At 31.5% G+C, this 19953-nt stretch overlaps 1 protein-coding gene across 1 annotated transcript; it reads right to left on the bottom strand.

The window, feature by feature from the left end:
* Positions 1-320: 320 nt before the first annotated feature.
* LOC133179329 (uncharacterized) lies at positions 321-16563 on the bottom strand. The gene is made up of 15 exons (XM_061314110.1): positions 16428-16563; positions 16221-16345; positions 8890-9034; positions 7705-7841; positions 5038-5173; positions 4707-4802; positions 4366-4505; positions 2947-3035; positions 2762-2846; positions 2535-2606; positions 1986-2081; positions 1733-1891; positions 820-915; positions 534-621; positions 321-417 (listed from the first exon to the last, which is right to left on the bottom strand). Exons 1-14 carry the CDS (start codon positions 16561-16563, stop codon positions 547-549), a joined length of 1587 nt encoding a protein of 528 aa, XP_061170094.1. The 3' UTR covers positions 321-417; positions 534-546.
* Positions 16564-19953: the final 3390 nt, after the last annotated feature.

Below are 19953 nucleotides of genomic sequence, written 5' to 3'. Positions count from 1 at the left end.
AATACATTAAACATTAGAGGGTGAATTAGATCTAGAGTTTTGAATTTAAACTTTTGAACTTTCCTACATTATTTCTTCATCTTCGCTGGTCCATCTATGTTCTTTCATATTGGCTAGCAAATATTACACTTTCCTTTACCCATAATACTTGCAACCAACCTCCCTCCCCCCCCCCCAAAAAAAAAAACCCAAAAAAAAAACAAAAACAAAACACACACACACACCCTCACACACACAAAACCACAACCCAACCTCCCCTCCCCCCAATAAACAAAAAAAAGTCAAACTCTGTACCGTTTATTCAGTAAAATGATTTTCACATATTTCTCTGACAAAAACCATAATGTTTGTTTTTTTCATGTTTTGAATATGTTGCAACAAATTATCCTGGAATTCCATGATGGATTGATATGATTTCTGTAAAAAGAAAGGATGTGTAAATTGCAAATTTCTTTGATCAATTCCAATTTCATAAATGATGTTTAAAGAACATACTATCAAAAAAATTTTATGAGAAAATCAAAAATATGTACATGTAAATGCATTTTACTGTGTTTCCTTCGGCTTCATATTTGTGTCAACAAAATACTTCAAGAATGCCATGGTAGATTTATAGGATTCCTAAAAAATGGGGAAAAAATGAATCGATTTGGCAAATGAATCTAGTACTCTATGTTAATCACGTCAAGTTTTTTTTTTGGGGAGTAATTTCAATAGTATACTTACCTCATCTTCCCAAGTTAAGGGTTTCTGATCCACTCCGCTCCATATGTGGAGCGGAGTTCATCAGAAACTCTTGACTTGGGAAGATGGCGTTACCTTATTAAGAAAGTGAACATCTTCCTTTTCGTAGTCAAAGACCGTTGTCCCTATGTAATGAGTATTGATTCCTACTGTTCTGGACAAATCTTTAGACTGATAAAACATACAGCGATGTCAAGATAGTTAATGATGAACAGATTACTATTAAGGTTTTGCTAATGATAATTTGTTTTTGTAAAATAGTTCTAATAGAGGCCAAGTTTTGTTAATGATCCTAATTGTAGTGGCCTGAGAGTTGCACCCCCTACATTCAAAATTCTTTGTTAAGGAATTCTGTAGGCACTAAAAATAATATGCATCTATGTAACATCTAAATTTTCAAATTGCCGCCTTCTTCTAGTGATGACCAAGTCAGACATTTCTGTGCTTTATCAAAATAGCCGAATTACAGGAAGTTAGATTGATAGCTCGCACTTCATAAACATATGTGAAATAATTTGAAAATCATTCCAATATACTCGTGGATAAAGGGGCTATTTTTTTTTTTTTTTTTTTTTTTTTGAAAAATATGCTGTTGCAAAGGGCATTTTAATTTGTAAATTTGTACATAGAATAACTCTTACTTGGAAAATTGTTAAGTCAAACAGTTTTTGTTACTTTTCATTACTATGGTTTGCAGGAATGAAAACCTCAGACCAGAACAATATGGAACATTGACAAAATGTGGCCACTGTTAAAACTAATTTTACAAACAAAAAATTTGCCTTTCCAGGAACGTTAAAATATGAGATGGCAGTTTCATAGTATAATTTTGTATCTTTTTTTGAAAGATCATATCATTAACATATTTGAGATAATATTGAAACGTAAGCGATTCGTTGATATCACTGATGAATATGGCTTTACTTTAATACAGAACATGAATTTGAACAGGCCCTGTATTGAGTTTTAATTGTGTTCAGAAGCTTACACTTATTCCTACTTGAGTGAGGTTACAAGATAACCCTGTATAAATTGTCTGTATGAGAGACAACAATGTTGTAACTTCCTGTCTATCAAATCCGTGACTGCAATTTACTACTGCAAATCCCATTTCCTCAATGAACGTGACAACTTCTTGAAAGTTTAACTAAAATGCATTGAAATCAGATTAAAGATGATATACACATGTCTTTGAAAAAAAAAAATCATGCTTATATGTCAAAAATAAAGCAAAGACATACCTTGCCGTTTCCATCTTTATCCAAGCGATTAATAACATCCTCAACAGTGACACCTTTTCCAAAAAGGCGTTCTTTATCACTTTCAGTGAAACTTTTCTATAAAACATATAGCGGAGCAATCATCTCAAGAAAGTTTACTATATTTTAATATTTAAAGAATGATTTCGACGTGAGAACAATTATCTATTTAATAACTGTATTTCATGATCAAAAAAATACTATAGTTTACTCTTGTACATACTTAAATACTTTTACTAATAAAAATTTACTCTACACATATTTTTATTTTTAGAGCCTAATATTTTTTAATTCTACACGAAAAGTGTAAATTTTAGAAATAATGTATGAATAAGCAATTAATATTTTCTTTTATTATCAAAAATTTGCAAGTGAAAATTGGAGAAAATGAAATATAATTTTAATTTAAAATTCATAGTAAAAATACTTTGATTAATTAACTATAATAAAAAAAAATTTGATTTACTATAGCAAAGACTTTGATACTGTAGTTAACTGGTAAACATCTTTGGGAGACTTTTTTCTACTTACGTCATTTAAGATAGCTGTAAGTTCATCCCTACTAATGGTTGCATCACTGTTCTCATCAAATTTTGATGAAAGCTTATGAAATATTAATGTACATTTATTTACTATTTTGAAGCATAAACACGACAAAAATCAGAAATTAACTTTTCTTATGTTGAGATTTCTCCACATTATTTACAAAAATAGTGAAATGGATTTTTTTTAATGAAATCTTCGTGATTTTTTTTTACCTCTATAAATTTATTGATGGCGTCTTTTATAAGTGCATGTTCTTTTCTCAGCTTCATCTCATTTTTCATTCTCTGTGCAGCTTTCCTGTAAACATTACAATATTTCAGCTAATACAGCTCATTTTGAATTGTGAAAATTTATTCAAGTTTCACATTTGAAAACGAGTTGTAAAAATTATATATACCTGCCCATATTTGTATCGGGATACACAACTCGTCTCTTTTGTCTGCTTTCATACACCGCTCTGAAGCTCTGCTGTTCATTTTCACCGTACTGAAAGTCGTTAATAACATCCTTATAAAATAAACTATTACACAGTAACGTTTCATTTGCCATGTTAATATTCCTCGAGTCTTCAACCTTGTGTATAAGAAATCTTATTCTCTTAGTCATTCTTGAACAGATCACTAGTTTTGGTTGCGATGCTTACATTGACACATTGAATACGAGATTTAGTTTTGAATTCACACTACAAAGGTTTCAGTATAATACAACCCGTATATATTAATGTCTGCGATGTAATTGAATACATTTTTTTTTCTTTTTTTTCAGGAAACATTCACATTTTTTATAAAATCATTCTTTTGGGGGTTTATGAACATTTATCATATACTTAGTCCCTACGGGTGGCGTCAAAACCCCATATAAACGACTGGTCGGAATGAAAAAAAAAAACCCATATCACGTTTCAGACCAGCGTACAAAAATGCAAATCAATGTATTACTGGAATAATTCAAATGCATGATGAATAGAATATATATATATATATATTACATCGTATGTCAAATCAGCCTCTGGCCCTCGGACTGATAGGGGTAAACTTGGGCTGATATGACATATGATATGGATTTAAGTATATAATATTTTCTACGTATTAAATACACATGTACAAACATATTGTCAGTATTTTGAGCATCGTTCATATTTACACATGTAAGAGAATTAACTTTATATTTACTATAGACTCGGTCTATTTCTTAGGGGCTCAGTTCAGAATACTCCTTATCCAATTTTTTTTCTAACTCAACGAAAACTGATTTGTAAGCTATATGTCTTTCATTGCTTAATGATTTAAGCAGCGGACTTGGTTTATTGACAAAATTCTTCCTGTAGTAGTGCGTTTGCATTTATTGCTATAATTATTTTTAATTTAAATTCTGTAAAATTCATACGTAAAATTTTAATGTAATACTAGAACAAATTACCGGTTTGGAAAGCTGAAGAATTGATATCATGTATATCGACAGCTTCTCACAGTAAGACTAGTTCTAAAGAACTTACAATTCAATTATTTTTTTTTAATGTATATACCTTTATATAGATACCTTATTGTCTTGAGGTTTTTTAAATTTAGCTATTGACAAAATCTTTAGACAAAGATGTTTTTTTATGAATATCGAAACATCACATTCTTACAAAAGGTTAGATTTCACCTTTAATTAATTGGTTGTACTTTTTGTTTACAAAAACGATTTAGAATGATATTTAATTTTAACCAAATAATTAAAAAAAACATAAAGAACTATATTTTGTAGGTATATCAATCAAAAAGCATAAACTGCTCGTTCAAAATGATAAAAATTTTATGATAAAATATCTTACCAACACAAATCCCAACGTTTTTGCAGCAGTTGATTCATCCCGAGCAAATCTGTGTCTTTTGTCCATTATATAAGGAATTTTCTCCATAGGCTGTAGTCTTTTGTAGAATGAATCTTCTTTCTTCATTGATAACCACCACCCTTATAGAGAATATATAATATATATTTTTACATATATATGAATTTAAAGGTTCAAACAAAAGCGTTTAATCTCTCTCTCTCTCTCTCTCTCTCTCTCTCTCTCTCTCTCTCTCTGTGCAACGACTATTCATTTAATTCCATTTTTTATGAGCAGAAATTTCAGTCATCATCTGCTTTAATTTAAAGATACATGTGGAATACCGTCAAAACACGAAATGGGATAATTAGCCAGAATTCCCCCGTCCATATAGAGACTTTTTTGGCCAGATATTGAATAATGAACGGGTTGCATCAACCCTACAAAAGACCCATACACAAATTCCAATAAAGATAAAATATTTTACAGTAGCTACAATTAATAAGAAGATATTTTTTTATCTACAAAATATTTAGCAAAGATTTTCAGAATTCTGAACCCTTAAACTTAATTTAATTAAATTAAATAAATTTAATGTTATTTTATTTTATTTTACTTTATTTTACTATTATTTTATTTTTTTAATTATTTTTGTGGAAAAGAAGTACTTCTGACCTGGCAAGCTTGCCGACATTCGCATGGCCACTCTGAGAGGAACATTCGGTGTTGTTTTAAGGTGGAAGTACTCCTCCTCCAAATTGTTAACATTCATCACAACGATACAAAGCTCCTTCCCAGTTTTTATGTACAACTGCAGAAAATCCAGTGTAAAATTCATATAAACACTCTTTCCGTGCAGAAATCTTTTGTACTAAACACGATCTTAAATTTCCGCTCTGTGGGTATGGTAGGGTAGTTTCTTACGCATTCATCATTAAAGTTACATGTTCTTTATAAATGATTTTTTAAAAAGCCGTGAAGCACAGAAAGAATAGTTCCTTTGTAAGCAACCTGTGACTTTTAAATAATTTTCCCTATATATTCCTATCTGAAACGTTGATCCCCCACTGTGGCCCTACCCTACCCCCGGTAGTCATGACTTAAACAAATTTGAATCTACACTACCTTAGAATGGTTCCCTATCATTATGAGTAATAATGGCTTGACTGTTCTTGAGAAGAAGATTTTAAAAGATTTTTTCCTATATATTTCTATGTAAAAATTGATCCCCTATTGTGGCCCCGCCCTAGCCTTTGGGGTCATGACTTGCACAAACTTGATTCTACACTACCTGAGGATGCTTCTATATCAATATGGCTAATAATGGTTTGGCGGTTCTTTAGAAGATTTTTAAAGATGTTTTCCTATATATTTCTATGTAAATTTTTGATCCTCCATTGTAGCCCTAGGATACCCCCGGGGGTCATGATTCGAACAAACTTCAATCTACACTACCTGAGGATGTAATAAAGGTCTCATATAAATTTCACTCACTTTTTTGGTCCAATGGTTCTTGAGAAGAAGATTTTTAAAAGATGCCACCAAATTTTCAGTAATTCTCTATCATCTCCCCTTGAAAGAGGGCATGGCCCTTCATTTGAACAAATTTGAATCGCCTTTACCCAAGGATACTTTGTGGCACCTTAGTTGAATAGGCCCAGTGATTTTGGAGATGTCAAAATTGTGAGAAGTTTACAAATAGAAGGACAGTTAGACAGAGAGACAATTAGACGGACGACAGACAAATGTGATCAGAAAAGCTCACTTGAGCTTTCAGCTAAGGTGAGCCAAACGTAACTACATATAGTACAACTGTTATAAAATAAAACTGTGTTATGTGAACATACACCTTCAATTGTAAGCTGGACTGACATGTCAGAGCATGCTCTACGTATGAACAATTTCTAAAACGAGGTAGGTTATTGACAAACAAGTTGATGAAACAAGAATATCAGCAGTCTCGTTTAAAGTCATCATTTCGTAAGTTCTATGGTCGATACAATGACCTTGTCAGCAAATACAATCTATCATTAAGTCAAATGCTGACTGACCTTTTTCATACTAATTGTTAGGCCACTTGTTAGACACACTGAATTGTCGACGGATTTTTTCGTTATTTCCCGATCATGACAAGGAGCACACGGCGGGTGTGACCGGTCGGCAGGGGATGCTCACTCCTCCATGGCACCTGATCCCACCTCTGATGTCTTAGAAGTCCGAGTTTGCTCTGCTCCTATTTAGTAATGTTTAATGGACTTTTGAGCTCGAATACTGTTCGTTATCTCCACATATTTCACTGGAACATTTAATTGAAAATTCTGAAGCATATTCGATGGTGAGAACTTAAAACATAAAACTACATTTTTCTGGAATTAAAATTACATGTACTTGAAAGACTTAAGAGTTGACAGAATTCACAGCAGCATGATGAAAGTAATGTAAATATTTTAATTTTGGAATAAAAATTTATAAACCTTGCGTCACAAAATTAAGTTCCTCGCATAATTCTTTTTAAAAGATTTTAATCGCGTTATTTTATTCTATGTAAAAAAAAAAATAGAGTGAAGGGCTCTTTAAATCCATTAACTCTATCCATTAAAGAGGTGTAATAATGAAAATAAAAAATATTAATTATGGTTTCTCGACAGCTGTAAATCATACAGTTAATCTTAAATTATAGCTATAGGTTATTCATTTAGTTTATTAATCTGAATTGTTGTTAGTACAATAGCTTGCAACCGAAAGTTTAACAAAAATATGTAGATTCAAGAATTGAGAAACAACAATGATTAAATAGTCATCTTTATCTCTGTTAACTATAGTTTACAACTGTTTTTTTTAATACATGTAAAATGATTTTACAAATGTAAATATAACTTATACGAGTATTTCCCATCAAAAGAAGAGATTCTTGAAAATCCTATGAATATGAATTCTTAATATTTACAATTTGTTCATTATTTATTTGGATTTGATGTGAGTTTTTAAATAAATGCCCAATATATTCTCGGAAATAACTGTTAATCCCCAAAACAGAGTTGTCCGAATTTGTAGTATGTTCATTTGAATGCGAGTAAAGTTAATCAAATACTCTTAATGCTGCTACTAGTAATATTGATACTGGCTTAACTGGTTACTATTGCTGATTTATGTAACAGAAAAACACCAGTTCTCTACCATAGGTCAGTTACATGTAGCAATTCACGTCACTTAGCTCCGACATCGAGCATCCAGTTAAACCATGCATAGAGTAAATGTATTTGATCTACATGTATAAGCACATAGGTAAGATCTATTAGATCTCATTAAGTGTTAATTAATAGACATACATGTATTACTTACGTCTTGAAAGGTAGCGTCTTTATTTCCAAGCTTTTCCTTAACGAGTTCTCCCAAAAATTCATACAAGGTGTTCATTGGCTGCCATCCAAGATGGAACACCATATTTGGTAGAAGACTTAATTGTCCCAGTCTGGCATCTTTGAATAAATGAGAATATATTGAAATTATAAACGTATATGTTACGCAAAGATTGTCAATTATTTAACACACAAAAAACCGTAAATATCCGCAGCATATTTATATGAACTAATATCTTTTTTTCCCCCATCTTTCTCTTTCTAGGATAATTATATTCACTTTTTCATAACAAATTTTTGTTATATCTGTTGAATTCAAATCTTTTCATGCTTATAAAACTGCGAGGAATTCATAACATAAATCAAAATGTTATATATATATAATTATTTATATTATTGATTAATAAATATAAACATTAAAAACAAATTGTTAAAAATATTATAAATTTTATATTTCCACGTATTTTTTAATAGCCCCGATAGCTTTTAAAGGTACTTAATGGTGACTTAAAGACAACCATTAAGCCATGATTAAGGACCTATAAATCAAGTGTTTCATCTTATGAAAAAAATTCAATTGTTATGAAAATGGTGTATAGTTCTTCATGTCCATAGCAAATACTGTCATCAGTCTTGCGTCACTAGCAAACAGTGCACACACCTGTGCTTGCAAGACCAAATAGCCTAGGTCTACACACTTGCGATCAGAAATCTGTGCAGGTGTTTTATAACCATTCCGTCAAAAACACACACACACACACAATTAATGATTAACATTATCTCTCAGAAGAAATTGTATTATAATGAACGATCAATAATCATGAAAGTAATAAATTGGTCAATCGAAGAATGACTACTAGATATTTTTTAATTCGTGAAAAAGACTGAGGAGGCAGCTAGCGTAGGAATATGAATATAGTACTTCTTATTTACATTTTTTGGGGAAAAGTGATTCTCTTCAAATCTTTTACGTTAGTTTCTTCCACATTACATACACATCGATATTCTAAACATTTATTTTTTTGTAATGTTGTTTCTACCGATCATGAATGGAACTATATTTTTTTTTCATAGCAAATGTGTGAAAAGTACCTTCCTTTAATAATATACCTTGAAAAGATAGTTTGCACTGATCGAAAATATTAACGGGCTTAGCAGAGAAACGTACCATAGAACGATCTGAAATCCTTTTCCAATACTTCTCTTATTTTCTGAGAATTGTAACCAAGAGCTGCCAAACAAGCAGTTATGGAACCTATACTTGTTCCAGCAAATCGTTTGATTTTCCTCATCAATCCCAGCTCCTCTAAGGCCTGAAATCAAAACAAATGCGCCACAATTGGTAATCCTGCAAAGGCATACCATTATGGATGATTGTCATTTTATTCCCTAATAATGTTCTATTACTTTAATAATAACTTTGCTCTGATTTATAATATACCTGCAAAGGGAAACAATATACATGTAGGTGAAAGTGGTTTTTTTTTTCATTTCAACTATTAAAAAAGTTACTTTTTAGTAACTTATTATGGACCGTTTATAATAATGTATTGCACTGTACTGCAAAATGGTTTCTTGACTTCGGTTTTAACTTATTACTTTCTACATGTTTAACGATAAAACATCTTTAGAAAAACAATTTATGCTTTAAGTTTTTTGAATGCTTTGAATTATTGCATAAATTTAATTCTATAGTTAAGAATGAAATGTCGAAAAAATACTGATATTTTTTTTGTGCTGTGAATCTAGTCTAACGAATCCAAACAGATGATACGATATGAAATCCCGGACACTTTTGTGCTGGGTTATTATGTAGATCGGTAATATTTTTCCAGATTGTTGAAAAAAAGGATGCGTAGCATTTTTTCTGTAAGATTGTAATTAAGAGCCAGATGAAATAGAATGAAATCATGGATCCTTCAGTAATCCTTTTTGAAAATAAATTCCAAAAAAATTATATCTTCCTCCACAAGTGACTTCCCATTTCACTGGTTTTAGGGATCAAGCAAAATTTATCACAATGATGGGACCGGTACAAACAGGCATGGGACAATGAATTTTTTCATTGAAGAAAACCATGGGACAAAAACTTTTTTTAGTATTAAGAACCCATGGGACAAAAACTTTTTTAAATGGGTTACAGTACTTAACTCGAGAGACACATTTATTATATTTAAACAAATTCTACACTGTAAAAAATGATGTTTAACTTGTGTTTAATTTTTAAACAGTCGTGTTTTACAATTAAACATAGTGGGTTTAAATACAAAACATTAGCGTTTTATAAATAAACACTGCTATTTAAACTGGTGTTCAATTAGTATGGTGTTTAATCATCCATCTTAAACTCGTAAAGTTCATATGCATCAAATCAAAAAATAAATTAGGTGTTGCTTCTCAGTATTGCTGTGTGCATTTGCCATTTGTATAATTTCTTAATTTATGAAGTAATTCCGCACATAATAGAAGATATTTTTCGACACAGAAAAAAATACGAATAGCCAGGCAATATGTTGACTTCAGATCATACCAATAGCAATTACAATTAACATTAATTTATAGTAATTTTGTGCAAAAAAATCATAATTTTCATAAACTGTTAAAGGGGAAAAAGAAACAAATATTATGATGACTTTTAGAATTGTATCAATATTTTAATCACCGGTGTTTAACACGAGCGTTCATTTCTTAACCATCATATGTTTATAAATTAAACACATGGTATTTATAGAGAAATTGCAAATTAAACACCCGTGTTTAATACGTTATGATAGAAAATGACGCAATTGATTATGTCATAACATGCCATTTGAACGCAGAAGATGCAGAATCGCGCATATTCTGACAAGAAACACCATATCTAGGAAGGAAACAGGAGGTATTTATACATTTCTTTATATAAAATCTAAAAAAAAGATTGTTAAATACATTAAAGATCTATAATACTTTTCATTTATGAAATGCAGGATGTTTCCTATCGTTAGTAATCGTCCTGAGTGCAATGCGGCCATGCGAAGCGGTAGACGATAAAATATTTGTAGTCTTTTAGTACTTTGACATCTAATTAATTTGCAGGGACGTTCATCTGTTATTGTGAATCCTGAGAAGTATACATTACTTGATAAAGGAAAGGGATTTTAAACGAAGATCATACTTAACCTTGAGAGGTGAGTTTAAAGGGCATTCAAAGAAAAAGGGTTACCCCACCCCACCCTCCCTACACACACACACACACACACCATTGAATTCCTGGTATGTAAATGTAATCCAATTACCTGCCCTTGATAAAATTTATGCTCCCTATCACGCATTATTATGATTATTTGCTGACCATACACAACACATGAGCGTTAACAACATGCAACAATACAAGTACCAACAATAATTTTCATCCCCAGCCCGCGCACTTTTAATTTAAGGAGACTTTACATTTTTGGGGTTTACATGATAGAAAATATCTTGGATAACTCCCTCCCCTTCTCTTAATTGTTGCTGTTGGGCTGCTCCTGCAGGTACATTAATATTTAATTTTTTAGTGTATACACACTACACAGTTTGTACGCTTATATGATTTATTTGTATTGCAGATTTTTATTCCAAACTTGCTTCTCAGTATGTATTATATAATTAAAATTGGCGTAAAGAATAACAATTTTTTTTCGATCTCAATGTTTTCTCATACAGAAAATTTTCTGAATTTGCATAGTGGATATTTTTTCAGGACATCTCTGATGAGAAGAAGGAACTAGAACTGAATAAAATTTTGGAGAATGGAAAACTGATCATCATCCGTTGCAGAAGAACCTGAATTTTACACACAAGCAGAGGAGCTAGACTGTTTAACTCGGTTAGAATATTATATGAAAAGTGAGTGATACCCCGGCAGTTTGCAAGAATAGTTAACGAATTTAGTTCTTTACACGTCAAAATTGGAAAATTTCTTCAATTAATGAAAGTAAATTTGTCACATGTTTAACTGGATTTATTAGTGTAATACATATATAACCCTTACCCAGACAACAAATAATATTTTCAGCCTTTTTGCATTATATTTATTTATGAATTTGTTTGTTTTATTTTTTTTAAAAAAGGATGTAAAGGACACCCTTGCCCTTTTTTTAAAATAATGTTTCAAAATTTTACTCCTGAAAAATATTTCATTGTATTAAGCGATAATGTATGTATTTTTCCCTATTTCAAAGACCCCCCCCCCCTTCCACCACCAATTTTATTGGATTTTAGTTCAAATGCAGGTTTTACAAGTTCATGCTAGTTTGTTTTGATAATTCTATTTTTCAACTTGAATTGAACTATGTATCTGTGTGTTAGCAAATGTGTAATTAATGCTATAATTGTTTATAAAGTTTGAATCCCTATTCAACATTAAATCATTTAGTAATTAAGCTTTATGTACATGTTCATCATCAAGCACCGTGTGTTTTGTACTGTTTTATGTTTGTTTTTAATAAATATGTTGAAAACTTATAAACACGTTTAAGTGTTTATTTATTTGGTAAATTAAACACGTTGAAGTGTTTAAAAATTGACGTATAAACATGTTTAAGTGATTATTATCTGTTGCATCGAATAAACATGTTTAAGTGTTTAAGTGTTTAGGTTGAACGTGTTTATTAATAAAACATGAAATGTTTAAATTTTAAACACGTACGGTGTTTATTAAGTAAACTCTTTGTGTTTATTCAGTGTTTAATCTTTAAACATTTTGTGTTTTTGAAGTGTTTAGTATTTAAACAGAATGAGAAAAAGTATTTAAATGTTAAACCTTATGTGTTTAGATTTTAAACATTCTAATGTGTTTATTTCTTAAACACTTCACGTAGTGTTTAAATTTTAAACGTGTTGAAGTGTTTATTATCTGTGGCAATTTGGTGTTTATTTTTAAAACACTTATTTTTTACAGTGTATCTTTTCAAAAAAAAAAAAAAAAAAAAAAAAAAAATTGTTCAGAAATTCATAGTATCTTTTAAAGTCAAACAAAGGATTCAAAGTTGCAACATAAATCTTCAAATTAATGCTGCATGCAAAAATTTACAAATTAACAAACAAATTTGATAATAAGAGTTATGAACAAACAAATTATTTCAACAAATCATTCGAAATATACACCCTAACAAATTCTAGAGTAACATCTCTAAAATATAGAATGATTTTAGGCAATTATGCGTGCTGTTCAATCCAATTCATTTATAATGAATAAAATATATTTTAAACTAAACTTTCATCAATGTTTGAAATAATTGTAATCTGAAAGACTCCTTTGGTTAATATATAAAATTAATTGTTAAAATTGTGCTTTTTGGGTTTTTATGGTTGCAATAATCTCACGAACATCAGGATATAACCATGGGACAGTAACTTTTTTTTTAAGTCTAAAGGCAGGGGACAATTTTTTTTTCAATATGAAAGCCATGGGACATGTAATTTTTTTAAATGAGAAATTTGTTCTGTACCGGTCCTATCATTGTGACAAATTTTGCCTGGTCCCTTATTATTGCCGTCGACATTTTCGATGTTTACGAATTAAGGACATACGCAACGTAGTTTGAACTTTATTGTCTTCTTCCTTGGAATTGAAGAGTTCCAATACTTAAAGGAACTGTGTGGTGCATTTTAATGTCTATATATGCCCTTGTACACTTCTTCTAAAACAAGTTTGGAAAAACAAAACATCTAGAATATATGTTTAGTAATTTTTGTATATTTTTCTTTGAATTATACAAGAATTTTCATCAATTGATATCTTTTCAAAACCCCTGGTAATGCATGCTGATTTTCTTGTCTACGAACATCTGATGGCACTATAATCTTAAATTAAGAATATCTTGAAAAATTATCAGTAGGTAAGGTACGTTGCGTATGTCCTTAAGCAAGTTTTATTTTCATCAAGACTTATCTAATCTATCACTTCTAAATTACTATCAAGTATGCTTACACATATGTACATGTAAAATGTATACTACAGATAAAACTTCGTGGACCCATGATTAAAATTATATTAATTATGCGATTTTAACGTCGTATTTTTCTAGATTTTATTATTCCATACCGATTTTCAGGTGTAATTGAGATTCCGATCCACCTCCCCGAAATCACTTCAGAAAATTAATCTTTTTAAAGTTTAGTTTGAGAAACAGGCAGGATAAAAGTGTTACATAACAACGTTTTTCCTTATGTGTGCAAGGATTGTGCTGTTCTGATATTGATAAAAGAAATTTCCATTTGTATTCAGCTTTTAGTTATTACTTAACAATAATTATTGAAAGTCATCTACACAGAATTGTTTCTTCAGCCATTAACAGTTTACAGAAGAACATTATGGAAATATATATATATATATATATATATATATAGAGAGAGAGAGAGAGAGAGAGAGAGAGAGAGAGAGAGAGAGAGCACTAGGAAGGACATCCTCATAAGGACAGGAGTCTTGTGTCAACTCATAGCCGTGGGACCCTTGACAAATTTCATTCGCTTTTATTCGGGCTTGCTTCTCTCATTGATAATCACCAATCAAATTGAAGTAGACAGATAATATAAAGGAAAAGATTCAGTTGACACCTAAATGCACGTGTTACTCACTGTGTCACCGAAAGCTAAGGAACGGGTGTTGTTAACAGATATAATATGATTTCATGCAGTATTTCTCATGTCTTCATTTTCTACGTGCAGCTAGAACACTGAAGTCTCATTTTATTACCGTTAGCGTACATGTATATATAAATATATAAATTATATCCGTCTATTTTCATGTTAATATGAGTAAACACGGGTGCAGCCCATGTTTTAGAAGATTCCTCTGTACGTGACTTGTAACTAATAGGAATTGTTTTGTTCCGGGTCTGGGCATGTATGACCAGCACTTTTTCACGCCTCTGTTTTGCTGTGTCATTAAGCTTAGAATTTGAATGTGGATTAAAATAACGACTTAAGATAAAGCATTTGCTTTTTGTGATTTTTGCATGTACATGTATACTGATAAGTTACGAATTGATATTTGATCTTTATGACACCTTTATAAGTAAATTGAACTCTGGGATATATTTTATAGCTTCCACATTAGTACTTCCATCACATTTGAAATTGACTAGTTTTTAAAGAAAAATAATTGAAGATTAAAGTTTTATTATTCCCAAACCATTTTTAGTCAGATCGGATACATAGAACTTGAGACAAACCAGTGTGACACAATGTTTAATTTTTTCCAGAAAGAATAGGGGCGTACAAGGCGAGCACAACAGCCTGCCAGCCCCCCCCCCCCCCGGGCTTTGAGACACAATATTTCTCAAATTTAAAAGTTCAAAAAATTGCTATTATAATATTCTTCAAAAATTGTGTTGTCAGCAATGACATATTTAACATATATTTTTTGAATAATTTATAAATTGATGAATTTAATTTTTTATATTTAATCCAATATACATAGTCAATTATAGCCCTGAAGAATTGGTTTTTGAATATGAATGGGTCAAGTCTCCATTCTACTTAAACGCTTAAATGGCTCGGAAATGAATGTAAAATCTGTTTCGTGTTTCAAAAAAATGGTATTCTGAACCCATTCTATATTAAAATCGAACTTTTCTGAAGAAAAGGTATGCTTCCACACACTCTTTACATAAGCCTCAGATACGGTCGATTGATAAGTATTTGTAGTGTAGTGGTTAACACGTCTATTTTTTCGCAAAATTGTACCCTTTGGAATCCTGTGTAGTTTCTTTTTTTCCCCTTATATCACATACGATAAAAAACATTAAATCAGTTAATAACTAGCTCAATAGAAAAAGAAATCAGATGTGTTTAAAATGATGATATTTCTAACAACATATTTTTTGTTTGGGAATATTCTTTTCTTAAAACTTTGAAATTGTCCCAGAGCGGGGGATTGACTCCACCTGATACATGTAATCCTCCATTCTGCAGCCATTGCTGTCAAGCGTGAGAGATATTGTTATTTCCAGAGATTATTCAAGTGTGACCGATTTAAAATTCCAAGCGTTTATTCAAGTGTGACCGATTTAAAATTCCAAGCGTTTCTTAACGGCCATTTTCGTAATGCTAAATCTAAGTAGATTTTGAATTTGCTGCCACTATGATGACGTTGGTTTCGTACCTGGGACTGACTATATTTTGCAAGGAGGCACATTTAATGTTCATTTAGTATTTTCTTCTGAAATTTCTTTTGCTTAGATTATCAATTAATATGTAGCTGAGTCTGAAATACGCAGACGACAATTATTGAAGATAATTAAGATTTAAAGCTCCATGTAAACACAAAATTTATGATTTTCATGTCGTTTATCAAATTTTTCAGATAAAACTGATTCACTATTTGGCAAAAAAAAAAAAAATTGTTGCTTAACTAATTGTGATTCCGAAGCCTTTTCACAATTTTCTGTGTTTATTGCGTGCAATAGATTAGAAGACAACTAACCATATTACAAGTGTATAATACAACAAACGATGAAAACAGTGTTTGATTACCTGGATCGCCCCTGGATAGGCCACGCCCTTAGCCCCACCTCCCTCAAAGACGAGGTTTTCAAAAGGAAACTGATCCACGTAACCTCTCAGGTCGATAGTTAACGAGGCATCCTCTTCTGATGTTTCTACATGATAGATTATGCACAAATTCTCTCTTAGAAAGAAAGAAATTACAGTGTAAAAATATACTGATGATGAAATGCTTACCTGGTTCCTTGGGATCTATGCTATCATTGTCATCATCCCTGTTGAGAAGTTCTTCAACGTAACTGCGTTTCGCGGCATCTTTTTCGGGTGTTTCTTGCGAACTATTCGTGGGTTGAGAAGAAAAACTACCTCCCATGACTATACCTTTAAGATATATATATTCATGTAAATATGTATGCTATTGCATTGCCTGTTCATGTTTCGGATATAGAGTTAATTTGACTATAAAATACAATGTCATACTTTATCGAAATATATTGATTAAATGAAAATGGCGCAAATGGAGTTTTTGAATATTATAAATTTTGTTGATCAATTTACATTTCAAACATTTAACTTTTTTTAAATTGAAAATAAATTTAAGTTTGATAGACATTTTTTTTCCTAGTAAGGAAGCTTAAGACATGAAAGTAAAAGGAAAAAAATAAAATAAAGACTAAAGCTATTACATGTATTGACTTATCCCTACCTTATTTCCTATTATGTTGAACTAGATAAGTTCATATGAATGCATCAACGTCAAAACATTAATGCTGTGAAATTTATAACATTATACCGGAAATAAGTGTATATCCTGTAAATCTTCATCAACAAGTACTAATCAGACATGTACATTACACTACACGCACGTAATTCCTGTTTCATTGTCATACCGTACACAGACTTAAAGGAAAGAAAAGAAAAAGGAAGATAAAATTCTTTTTGAAAAAGACTTTTCTTCTAAATTAATATATAACAAGAGATCCATGGGCCACATTGCTCTTTTGGGCATTTTGGTTAGAGGTGAGCAGAAATCAGTTCAGTATTGGAAAATTAAATGAATAAGTGGTCCCACCGTACCTGGGAGGGGCAGGGGAGGGGTCATGACCTAAACAACCTTGAATCTACAAGATGCTTCCATATATAACTAATCATGCCTTAAAAATATTTTAACTAGATTTTCACTTATATATTCCTGTGTAAAAGTCTACCCCCCGAGTGTCGTGATTTGAACAAGAGGCCCATGGGCCACATCGCTCACCTGAACACATTGGCTAGGAAAAAAAACAAAAATCAGTTCAGTATTAAAAAGTTTACATGGGGGGACCTGAATTTTAAACTAGCTGATGATGCTTCCATATCAATATAACAAAATGGCTCTGCTGTTCTTGAGCAGAAGATTTTTTCCCTAAATATTCGTTTGTAAAAATTTGATCCCCCATTGTTGTCCCACCCTACCCCCAGGGGCCCTCATTTGAACAAATTTGAATATACACTAACTGAGGATGCCTCCATATCAATATGACAAATCATATTTTCTTTTTTTTTCTTGGGAAAAAGATTTTTTCCTATATATACCTATGTAAAACTTTTATTCCCCATTGTGGCCCGACCTATCCCTTGGGGTCATGATTTGAACAAACTTGAAATGAGAATCTACACTACCTGAGGATGCTTCCATATCAAAATGACAAATCATGGCTGCTGTTCTTGAGAAAAAGACTTTTAAAGAATTTTCCTATGTATTCCTATGTTAAAATTTAATCACCCGTTGTGACCCCACCCTACCCCCGGAGGTCATTATTTGAACAAACTTGAATCTACACTACCTGAGGATGCTTCCAATTTAATATTACCAATCATGGCTTTGCTGTTCTCGAGAAGAAGATTTTTAAAGATATTTTCCAATATATTTCTATGTAAAAATTTGATCTTCCAATGTGGCCCCACCCTTACCCCTGGGGTCATAATTTGAACAAACTTGAATCTAAACTACCTGAGGATGCTTCCATATCAAAATGACTAATAATGGCTTTGCTTTTCTTGAGAAGAAGATGTTTAAATTTTTTTTCTATACAGTGTATATTCTTTTGAAAAACTTTGTTCACCCATTGTGCCCCACCCTATCTCCGGGGGTTATGACTTAAACAAACATGAATCTACACTACCTGAGGATGCTTCCGTATAAATATGAACAATCATGGTTTTGCTGTTCTTGAGAAAAAGATTTTTAAAGATATTTTCATATATATTTCCATGTAAAACTTGATCCCCAATTGTGGCCCCACCTTGGCCCCGGGGGTCATGATTTGATAAATTTGAATCAACACTACCTGAGAATGTTTCCACATAAGTTTCATTTTTCCTGGCCTGGTGTTTTTTAGGAAGAAGATTATTAAAAGATGCCATTATTTTTTCACTAATTCCTAATTATCTCCATATTGAAAAAGGGCGTGACACTGCGTTTGAGCAAACGTAAATCCCCTTTAAACAAGGATTCTTTGTGGCAAGTTTGGTTGAAGTTGGCCTAGTGGTTCTTGAGAAGAAATCGAAAATGTTAAAAGTTCACAGACAGACGGACGGACGCCGGACAAAATGTGATCAGAAAAGCTCACTTGAGCCTTCGGCTCAGGTGAGCTAACTAGCTAGAATCTAAACTACCTGAGTATGCTTCCATATTAATATGACTACTCATATCTTTGCTGTTCTTGAGAAAGTTTTTAAAGAATTTTCCTATATCTTCCTTTCAAAACTTTGATTGCGCAATGTGGCCAAACTATATCCCTGGGGGTCATGATTTGAACACACTTGAATCCACACTACCTGAGGACGCTTCATATAAATATGACTTTTAATTGCTTTGCTGTTCTTGAGAAGATTCTTCAAGATTTTTTTTACAATATATTAATGTGTATAACTTTAATCGCCTAAATTGTGGCCAAGCCGGAGACTTGGGGTCAAGATTTGAACAAATTTGAATCTACACTAAAAAATGAAGCTTTAACATTAGTTTAATCTTTTCTAGCCTAGTGGTTATTGAGAAAAATATTTTTAAAAGAGTCCATTAAATTTTTACATTTTTATATATCTCCCTTTGATAGAGGGCGTGGCTCTTCGATGGAATAAACTAAAATCTCCTTTACCCAGTGGTTCTTAAAAGAAGTCGTAATGTGAAAATTTTACCGACGACAAAGGGTAGCCCCCCCCCCTCACTTGTATACACATATTATATATGTGTATACACACACATATTGTATATGTGTATACACACACATATTGTATATGTGTATACACATACACATATATTTGGGAATTTTTTTTTTTACTTTCAGGCTCATTATGTAAAGGCAGAAAACATTTTCAACAAGCACAAAATGCAATGTGTGGTGTAATACGTAAGATTAGACAATTTTAATCTACCTTCGAATGTCTATGGGATTTATTTGATAAGTAGTTTTACCCTGTTATAATATGGTTGTGAAATATGGGATTTCGAAAATCTTCATGTTATTGAACGAATACAATCACGCTATCTTAAACATATCTTGATAATAAAAGCAGTACCCCAAATTATACTATACATGTAGTGTATGGTTTATGGATGAAGACGGTCAGTTTTTATTGTCCTTTATTATATATATTCCAGAGTTATAACATACTGGGCAAAACTTGTGTATGGAAAAGAAATTGTCTCTCATATTTGGATATTTTACTTGAAAAAGACGTTAATGGTAATCTAACAACCAAGCTTTATGATAAACGTGAT

Source organism: Saccostrea echinata, unplaced genomic scaffold (assembly GCF_033153115.1).
Source record: "Saccostrea echinata isolate AGI-Se365-2 ecotype Australia unplaced genomic scaffold, CSIRO_AGI_Sech_v1 ptg000004l, whole genome shotgun sequence".
In the NCBI taxonomy this organism is placed as follows: Eukaryota; Metazoa; Mollusca; class Bivalvia; order Ostreida; family Ostreidae; genus Saccostrea; species Saccostrea echinata.
The sequence above is the reverse complement of the archived record's forward strand: the minus strand, read 5'-3'. Positions and strand labels throughout refer to the sequence as shown.

Bases quoted from the DNA above. Each gene is read 5' to 3' on its own strand.
- LOC133179329 (XM_061314110.1), bottom strand. From the start codon at position 16,563: ATGGGAGGTAGTTTTTCTTCTCAACCCACGAATAGTTCGCAAGAAACA. The intron at 4,803-5,037 runs GTCAGAAGTACT...GGTCTTTTGTAG, and splicing joins AATGTCGGCAAGCTTGCCAG to GGTTGATGCAACCCGTTCAT. The intron at 916-1,732 runs GTAAGCTTCTGA...ATGTTTTATCAG, and splicing joins TCACTCAAGTAGGAATAAGT to TCTAAAGATTTGTCCAGAAC.